Genomic DNA, 9,699 nt, shown 5'->3' on the forward strand with positions numbered 1-9,699 from the left:
TTGCAGCGCCGCTGGGAGTGGTGCATTGTGGACAGCTATCCCATAGAGCACCTCGTCCCATTTTGGCGCCGTGGGTTGTGGAAAGGGGACGGAAGAGTGCGGGTCATTCTGCTTCCTGTCCCAACACCCCCTGGTGCATCTCTTCACATCCCAGCAGTCACTGTTTTTCCGTCCACGTTTGGCGCCATTGTGAGTCTCCCAGCGGTTCCTGTGCAGTGCGATTTCTGTGGGAAATGGAGCCTGAGCTGCTGAGGACTTTGCTGATGAGTGTCGCCAGCACATCACGTTTGGCAGTGGAGCTATTCCTTCAGCTCCAAAGTGACAGTGAGGAGTCCGACGATGATATCAAGTAGCCTGATGCGTATGACACTAAATTGCTTGTGGCATTAACGGAAATGCTCAGCACTGTGGAACGCCGCTTTTGGGCTTGGGAAACAAGCACTGAGTGGTGGCAGCCCTACCCCCCCGTCCTCTCCCAAAACATTTCCATCCTGAAAATAAAAGCTGCTTACCAGGAACCCGCTCCTCTGCTTCTTCTTCACCAACAAGTTCCAGCTGCTGTGACTGGCTACCTTCCTCCTGGCTTGAGAAAAGCTCCTGGCTGCATGCCTCCTGGGACTCTGGGGTGTCTCCCCCCACCCAGTACCCTCACTCTCGCTTTCCTTCCTCCCCCCCCCGCTCTGAACTGTCCATCGTGGTCGTCAGATTGGCAGTGGGCTCACCCCCAAGTATCGCGTCCAGCTCCTTGTAAAAATGGCTGGTCGTGGGGGCAGCACCTGAGCGGCGGTTTCCCTCACAGGCTTTGCAATAGGCACTCCACAGCTCCTTTACTTTAACCCTGCACTGCACTGCGTCCCAGTCATGGCCCCTTTCTGGCATGGCCCTTGAGATCTGCCCATAGGTATCATAATTCCTACAGCTGGAGTGCAGCTGTGACTGCACAGCTTCCTCCCCCCAAAGACTGATGAGGTCCATCAACTCGTCATTGCTCCATGCTGGGGCTCGTTTGCCGCGTGGGGGTATGGTCACCTGGAAAGATTCACTGATTGCACTCCACACCTGGCTGAGCAAACAGGAAGGGGATTTTTTAAATTCCTGGGGCATTTAAAGGGCGAGTCACCTGAGGCCAGGGCAGTAAAGTGCAAACTGATGAGCAGAGTGGCTAGAACAGGCATTCTGGGATACCTCCGAATACCTTGGAGGCCAATTACAGCACTTTTGGTGACCACACTTGCAGAGCAGCGCTGCATCACCAGCACTGCAATCGTTATACCCCAGGCAGAGCAGGAGTACAACCAGCGCTGCAGCCAGGGAGATGCAGCGCTGTAAGTGCCTTACAAGTGTGAACGGTGAGTAAGTTGCAGCGCTGGTGGTGGGTTTACAGCTCTGCAACTCTCCAGTGTAGCCAAGCCCTGAGGAAATATCTGAGCCTTTAGAGATTGAAAAGTCATGGAAAATGGGAGAGATTCCAGAGGACTGGAAAAGGGCAAATACAGTGCCAAGCTATAAAAAGGGAAATAAGAACAATCCAGAGAATTACAGACCAGTCATCTTAACTTCAGTACCTGGAAAGATAATGGAGCAAATACATAAGCAATCAATTTGTAAAAACCTAGAAGATAAGGTGATAAGTAACAGCCAGTATGGATTTGTCAAGAACAAATGTGTCAAACTAACCAGATAGCTTTTTGACAGGGTAACAAGCCTTGAGAATGGGGAGGGGGGCAGGGGAGTGGTAGATGTGGTATATCTTGACTTTAGTAAGGCTTCTGATACTGTCTCACATGACCTTCTCATAAACAAATTAGGGAAATACAGACTAGATGGAGCTACTATGAGGTGGGTGCATAACTGGTAGGAAAACAGTTCCCAGAGAATAATCCATCAGTCAAGCTGGAAGGGCATATTAAATTGGGTCCTGCAGGGATCAGTTCTGGGTCTGGTTCTGTTCAATATCTTCATCAGTGATTTAGATAATGGCATAGAGAGTGCACTTTTAAAGTTTGCGGATGATACCAAACTGGGAGGGGTTGCAAGTGTTTTGGAGGATAGGATTAAAAGTCAACATGATCTTAGGAAGGAACCATCAATTGCACACATACAAAATGGGGAATGACTGCCTGGAAAGGAGTACTGAAGAAAGGGATCTAGAGGTCATAGTGGACCACAAGCTACATATGAGTCAACAGTGTAATACTGTTGCAAAAAAAGCGAACATCAGTCTGGGCTGTATTAGCAGGAGTGTTGTAAGTAAGACACGAGAAGTAATTCTTCTGCTCTACTCCGTGCTGGTTTGGCCTCAGCTGGAGTATTGTATCCAGTTCTGGGCACCATATTTCAGGAAAGATGTACACAGATTGGAGAAAGTCTACAGAAGAGCAACAAAAATGATTAAAAGTCTAAAAAACATGACCTATAAAGGAAGATTAAAAAAGCTGGGTTTGTTTAGTGTGGGAAAGAGAAGATTGAAGGAGGACATGATAACAGTTTTCAAGTACATGAAAGGTTGTTACAAGGAGGAGGGAAGGTGAATTTTTCTCATTAACCTTTGAGGGATAGGACAAGAAGCAATGGGCTTAAATTGCAGCAAAGGCAGTTTATGTTGGACATTAGGAAAAACTTCCCAACTGTCAGGGTGGTTAATCACAAGAGTAAATTGCTTGGGGGGTTGTGGGAGGTCCAGACAATACGTAGTCCTGCCATGATTGCAGGGGACTGAACTAGATGACCTCTCAAGGTCCCTTCCAGTCCTACCATTCTATGATTCTACATCTAAGAATACATTAATCACATGCCCCCACCTAGGACCGAAGGGGTTTTGAGCTGAGTCACTGGAGACTGCAGAGGATCACAAGTGGTAATTTCATCTGGGGGGAATGTAATGAAAGTATTGAGGGGGGAGGAGATGAGGCATGTGAATGCTTCTTGGTAGGGGAGTGGTATTAGGGGTGTAGAAGTAGTGGAAGGGGCTTGGGGCTTCAGCAAGGGGAGGAAGGCTGCTCCAGGTCACCCTCTGTGCAGCACAGAGTCTGCCTGGAAAAGCCCTGCTAGGGAAGTGGCAGTGGCCCATCCCCTTTCCTCCTGCCTAGGCTTGGCTACCAGGCAGTGGGGCCAAGCAAGCCAGAAACATGCCGGGCGGAGGCACAGCAGGAGAAGGACAGAGCCTGCCTCCCCTCCCCTCCCACAGGTAACTCTGGCCGCGAAGGGTTGGGGGGTCACTGGGGAAGGCACCAGGAGCAGGTTCTTTCTGCTCAGTCCAATCTAGGGGCATTGCCTGCACCCCTCCCCTTGCTGAGGTGTCTGTGAGGGTGCAGGAGCTCCGGGGAGACACTGGGGTGCTGTGGGTCTCCTTGGCCTAGCCCAGAAGAATGTTCCCCACTCCTGTGGCCCCAACCCTGGCCCAAGGAGGTGAGGCTGGAGGGTTCCTCCCAGAGGCGACACGTGGAGTGGTCATGTCCCCCCTCCCCCGTATCAGCAGGTATCTGCCAGCCGCTGTCTCTACCTAATACCTGACTGCACCTGGCATGTATGCAAATAATTCCTATTGGCTACTGCCAGCTCCAGGAGAACAGAGGGTAGGTGGCATGGACATATTGTTGAGGTGGCTTTGTGGTTTTGTTCTTTGATAGTGTTTGAGGGAATCCTGTGAGTGAGAGTGAATGGGCTGGAAAAGGAGGTGAAGAATTTGTACATTTCAGCAACTGTGAGATTGGCAGAGTAAAGGAGGGTGTGTTGCTGGTCATATTGGGGCATTGCTGAAAGAGGGAAGAGCTAAGTTTGCCTAGGCATTTCCTGGTTTTCAGAAGTTTGAGTTTTGCTCAACTCAGCCTTTTGCAAGGGGATGACATACCCCTAGGCCACCTTCACTCTGTGTTAATTGTAGTTTGTTTGCCATTGAATTCTGTATAGGTTTATGGGTCAGTCATATCACCATAGTATCTGAGCGCCTTCCAATTGTGCATTCATCTAAGTAAGTAACGTGTCACGTATGGTTCCTTCTTTCTCTCATCTTCATCCTACCAAAGGAAATGGTGTGTGCCTTGTAAGGTTTCGGGAGGGATTTTTTAATACATACACACTGCTCTGTGTTCGAGCAGGCAGGCTGGGGAGAGTGGAGTTGTTGACCACAGTTCTCACACCGGAGCCTTTGGTAATCTTTTAGATACACTGGGGTTCAGGACTTTGAGCACCTTGAAGATAGGAATCAAGACCTGGAAGTTGTTTCAAGGTTCTTTGGGAAGCCAGCCAGGCCTGGTGAACTTTTCATTCATTGCAACAGACTAAACACATTGCAGACTGACCATGCAGAGTATTTTACTTTAAAATAATAAAATCTGACCTGTGCAGTTTCCTGTCTTACTGCTATTACTTAGTACAAGAGGTGGTTCAAAACCAAATCACCTGATCAAAACGCCACTGAAATCTGGAAACACTGGAATCCAGATCTGGACTTTGCAGCTGACAGCTATCTTTTAAATGTGCTGAACCAATGCCTGGATTCAAATGCTCTTGAATTTTTAGGAATGTTGACATCCAAATCCAGATCTGAACTCGGCAACTCAGGTCCAACCCTGTTTCATAATAGCAATGCATTTATTCCTCTGGTTTCTCCAGTAATGCACGTCTTTATTTTTCAGCTGTGTAAATGTACTGAAGTCATTTGAATTTCAGACTAGAAAATTAATGAACACAAATGTAATATATTAGTGGGTTATGTGGTATATGTTTTATTTAGTTTGTATTATTTGGGCATAAACAGAAGGCCTCCTAAAGGATCATTTTAAAATTTGTTTTTACTCTGTACACAGCTCTTCAGAATGAAAATGCAAATATTAATGAGTGATACTGATACATTGTAAGAGAATACTCCACACATTTACATTCCTGGTCATGCAGATGCTTCACTATGAAGAGACGTCTCTGAAGGGTTTGTTTTCCCAACTATATAAAGCTGTGTTGTCTATAGGAGATACACAGATGAGAGGATAGTGCATCTGTTAACCACATCCCAACAGTAAAACGCTGCATGACGAATGTTTATTTCAGAGCCAGAACTTTCTTAAAGAATGGGATACAATGATTGTCATTTTGTAAAAGAGGATAACATCAGTGAATCAAGCATAATTATCCTGGTAATCTTAGTATGTGAGGCTTTTGTCGGGATGTGGATAAACTCTTTCATTGTGGTCGTGAATTGTGTTGAACGTGTCAAGCAGAGGCACCTGTCCTCCACTGATAATATCCTGGCTGTCCTGGCATTCTCAAGATTTTGCTTCTTGCTCAAAACAATGTTACAGATTTTTTACTCAATATTTTACCCAGAGATCTATTACCTGAGCTCTATATTCCAAGTATTCAGAGCGGTTACCTGGTTTTTTAACAATTCCAATCAATGGTTCGCTGCCTGCTTGTGCGTATTTTACTGTGTAAAAATTGCAACCTTCAGCCACCCCCTCTTCATCTGTCTAAAATTTAAAATCTCCAGGCTGGTGCCATGGTTGCTCCTGGGTTCTGTGCTTTTATCCTTGTTCAGCAGCCTCCCTTTCCTTAATTCTGTTTACAAAATAGAGTGTAATGATTTCAATTCCAGTCTCAAAAGAATTTACAATGTGAAAAATATCACAGTGGAAACATCTTTGTCTCAAATACTTTCTAGCTGTGGCATTGGATTTTCCATGGCGTTCACCATATTCATCATTTCAGCCTTTCTGTTGTTGTTCTCTCTCTGGAGACACACCCGGCAGATGCAAAACAACTCGAGCAGTTTCAGGAGCCCCTGTGTGGAGGCCCACATTCAAGCAATGAAAGCGATCATGTCTTTCTTCCTCATCAACATTGTTGACTTTACAGCTTTGCTGATCTTGTTGGTAAATGCATATGAAGAAACATCTGCTGCAAGCCTTGTCTGTACAATCATTACAGGTGCTTGTCCATCAGTACATTCCATTATCTTGATTCTGAGCAATCCCAAACTGAAAAACACATTGATTAAAGTTATGCGTTATGCAAACCAGTTTCCCAAGAGAAGTGGTGGAAGTCCCATTGCTTTGAAGCTGGATTGGACAACTCACTAGAAAATATATCACAGAAAACAATGAAGCATTGTCAGGAACTAGACTAAGTGATTTAATAAGGCTTTTCCATCGCTAACTTGTACATCTTTATGATCCTGTGATTGAAGGTCACTTAATTTTGTTCATCTCATGTACTTAGTATTTCAACATTATCTTGCATTTATGAAGCACCTTTGATCCAATGAAACTTAAATGCTTTTGCTGTGTACAGTCCAGTGCTCTTAACTTGTCCAATGTAAGAAAAGTCCAGTTCAGCCTATTACATAAAATTATTTATACAAATCAGCAAAAATTTAAGACAAAAAGAACCCCCAAGGACTGTGTTGAGATCATGTCTCATGAACAAGAGCAATGTAGGAGTAAAAATCAACAGAACAAAACAGGTGTCCTGGAAATTTGACCTAAATGATGGAGAAAATAATGAGAGGATAGGATATTTCACCAGTCACTCCCTTTTGGGGTCCTGAAAAAAGACTTCAGGGGAAGAATCAAGTTAGCTGGCTGGGAATGAGCTTCCTGTGCCTTCCCCACTATCTTCTGGGATCCACTGTGACATCTTTGGACCTTCACTGCCTTGATCCTGAGAGATGTCCTGCCTAGTCCTGGCCAGAAAGAGAGACCCAGATGGCATCTGTACTTCAACCAGCTCCTGCTAAATCCCAAACACCACCTCAGATGTAAGACTTTGCTTCCCACTGTCACCCATTTCTCCCATTCACATGCCCTTTTCCTTCCCCCACTTTTTTTTCTTCTCTTTCCTTTTGCCTTTTGTCTAGAAAGAGTCTGGCTTAGCCAGCCAAGACCTTCTCTTCCTACACTCCTGTGGGCCCATGACCAGAGAGACAGCTAAAACAGTGCCCTAAACAGTCTGATGCTGGTACGAGTCTGACAAGCCTTGGAGCAGCTGATCAGATCATGTGCAGGGGGGCTGTGGTTCTCCAGCAGCAAGGCTGCAGGTAAGCAGCAGCACTAGAGACTGAAGCTGCATTTTCCATCTGTGCTGATCTTTTCTTTCACCCTTTGTGTCTGTTGCTCTTGTTTTGTCTTCAGGGAAACAGGATCAGATTTTAGCAACAGTAATGACAACAGCTCCAGCCCATCTCAACTAACATCCCTTTTCCCCAAAAGGGGCAGCTTCTGCCATCTTTAATACCATCTAAAAGATGATCAGACAGGCCTAGTGCCTAAGGGAATGGGAATAAGGGATGTTGGTAAGAAAAAAAAAGCCCCACTTAATACTTTACATTTCATATGCTTTACCTGTTTTTCCTTCTTTTTCTGTGAGACCAGATTTCATGGTCCATGATGAGTTTTTCATGGCTGTGAATTTGATAGGGTCCTAGTGATTCCACTACATAAAGTGCCATAAAAATGCATCCATCTCTGAGTTGCATGGCTATTGATTTTACATGCCATCAGACTCCAAAAAAAGCTGATTAACTAGAGCCAGCTCCTGAGATGTGCTGGGCAACCCCACAACTCCCCCCGATTTCTATAAATTATGCAGCTGCTCAGCATCAATCAGGAAAAGGGCCTAAGAGACTCAGTGGAAGATAATGTGGTTTATGTTAGATTTCTCTCTTAGAAATTAGACCCACAAACTTGGCTTCACAGATGAGAATACCAAACAATGCTAAAGATACTGGCTCAGATACTGAGTTGTGTCGGCAAAGCACAAAACAAACACACTAGCCTTGGAAATGTAGCTTTAAGTTACCTTTGCACTCCCCTGGGCTGACTTTGAGCTGACACCGTTCCCTGGCATTGTAGCAATTGAAGGTCTACTTTAAATTATGCTTGCTGTCTATAGCCCAATGGACTTTATAGCAGCAGTGTCCAGAATGCTGAGACATTTCAATCATTTACCCATTTCCCTGGCCACATGCCTATGCATTGAAGGATGGTGCATGTAGTACCAGCAACAATAATTCTATGCCAGTGGAGGATCCGCCTGCATTGAGAGATCATTCTGTGAATGCATTGAGACCTCATCTGGAATATTGTGTGCAGTTCTGGTCTCCCATGTTTAAGAAAGATGAATTCAAACTGAAACAGGTGCAAAGAAGAGCTAGTGAGATGATATGAAGAATGGAAAACTTACCTTATGAAAGGAGACTCAAAGAGTGTGGCTTGTTTAGCCTAACCAAAAGAAGGCTGAGGGGAGATATGATTGCTCTCTATAAATACATCAGAGGGCTAAATACCAGGGAGAGAGCAGGCTTATTTAAGTTAAACACCAATGTGAACATGTGAACAAATGGATATTAACTGGCCATCAACAAATATAGGCTTGAAATTAGTGAAGGTTTTTAACCTTCGGAGGAGTGAAGTTCTGGAACAGCTTTCCAAGGGGAGCAGTGGGGACAAAAAACTTAACTGGTTTCAAGACTGAGCTAGATGAGTTTATGGAGGAGATGATATGACGGGACTGCCTACAATGGCATTGGCTTGATCTGCGACTGTCAGCAGCAAATATCTCCAATGGCCAGTGATGGGACACTAGATGGGGAGGGCTCTGAGTTACTACAGAGAATTTTTTCCCAGATGTCTGGCTGCTGGGGGTTGTCCACATGCTCAGGGTCTAACTGATCGTCATGTTTGGGGTCAGGAAGGAATTTCCCCTTGGGTCAGATTGGCAAAGACTCTGAGGGGTTTTCACCCTCGTCTGCAGCTTGGGGCATGGGTCAGTTGCAGGTCTAAACTAATGTAAATGGTGGATTCTCTGCAACTTTAAGTCTTTAAACCATGATTTGAGGACTTTAGTAACTCATTCAGAGGTTACAGGTCTATTACAGGAGTGGGTGGGTGAGGTTCTGTGGCCAGCAATGTGCAGGAGGTCAGAGTAGATGATGATGATGGACTCGTCTGGCCTTAAAGTCTATGAGTCTATGAGACTGGATATGGAGACTTGAGCTGCTTTTTGCTAGTAGCTAAGTGCAAAGTGGCCACAACTTAGGTCCATTATCAATCTTTGGAAAAGCATTACTTATCCCTCTTCCTTCTGATTCATACTTCTATTCAATTTCCAGCTCTTCTGCTGGCCTGATGGGGGATCTTGGGCATGTCACTTTCCTCCTTGTGCCTCAGTTTCTCCATCTGTAAAATAGGGGTAATGATACTGACCTCTTTTGTAAAGTGCTTTGAGATCTAAGGATGAATAGCACTGAGTAAAAGCTAGTTATTATTATTACTAAATTAATAATATTTTGCTTTAAAATGGCTTTTACTACTGCATTGTGCTGTATTTCTTTATAGACTACATGCTATCTGATTAAGTTCCATTGATTCATAATTTATGTTAAAGTGTTTTTATCATTATTAACCGTATAGTTATTAGAAGGGTTACTCCAGTCAAGTCAATTACATGTGGAGGTTTACGCAGCATAGGAATACTGGAACAGACTAGTGCTAGCTTGATTAGATGGATCCCCTGCTTCTAGCAGTGGCCTTCATCTCTTCATCTCTTTTCATATCTCAGCTGAAAAATCTCTCTCTTCAATTGCTGTCCCACTCTGCTATTATTTATGGCATTGTGTTATTAACTCTGTAAAGCATTTCAGGATGTTGCTTGTGTACCAAATAAAGATGCATTGTATTGCAATGATGTTAAGAGATCGCTGAGATC

At 44.6% G+C, this 9,699-nt stretch overlaps 1 protein-coding gene across 1 annotated transcript; it reads left to right on the forward strand.

Annotated features, from left to right (window-relative positions):
* The first annotated feature begins 208 nt into the window (after positions 1-208).
* Positions 209-6,479, forward strand: LOC127050128 (taste receptor type 2 member 40-like). Its single transcript, XM_050951656.1, has 3 exons — positions 209-332; positions 3,090-3,187; positions 5,066-6,479. Exons 1-3 carry the CDS (start codon positions 234-236, stop codon positions 6,072-6,074), a joined length of 1,206 nt encoding a protein of 401 aa, XP_050807613.1. The 5' UTR covers positions 209-233; the 3' UTR covers positions 6,075-6,479.
* Positions 6,480-9,699: the final 3,220 nt, after the last annotated feature.

Source organism: Gopherus flavomarginatus, chromosome 4 (assembly GCF_025201925.1).
Source record: "Gopherus flavomarginatus isolate rGopFla2 chromosome 4, rGopFla2.mat.asm, whole genome shotgun sequence".
NCBI lineage: Eukaryota > Metazoa > Chordata > Testudines > Testudinidae > Gopherus > Gopherus flavomarginatus.

What these genes read in the sequence shown, in the direction of transcription:
- LOC127050128 (XM_050951656.1), top strand. Translation starts at nt 234, where the DNA reads ATGGAGCCTGAGCTGCTGAGGACTTTGCTGATGAGTGTCGCCAGCACA. An exon ending in TCCAAAGTGACAGTGAGGAG is followed by an intron (nt 333 to 3,089) that starts TCCGACGATGAT and finishes CCTCCTGCCTAG; the next exon opens with GCTTGGCTACCAGGCAGTGG. An exon ending in CCTCCCCTCCCCTCCCACAG is followed by an intron (nt 3,188 to 5,065) that starts GTAACTCTGGCC and finishes ACTTTCTTAAAG; the next exon opens with AATGGGATACAATGATTGTC.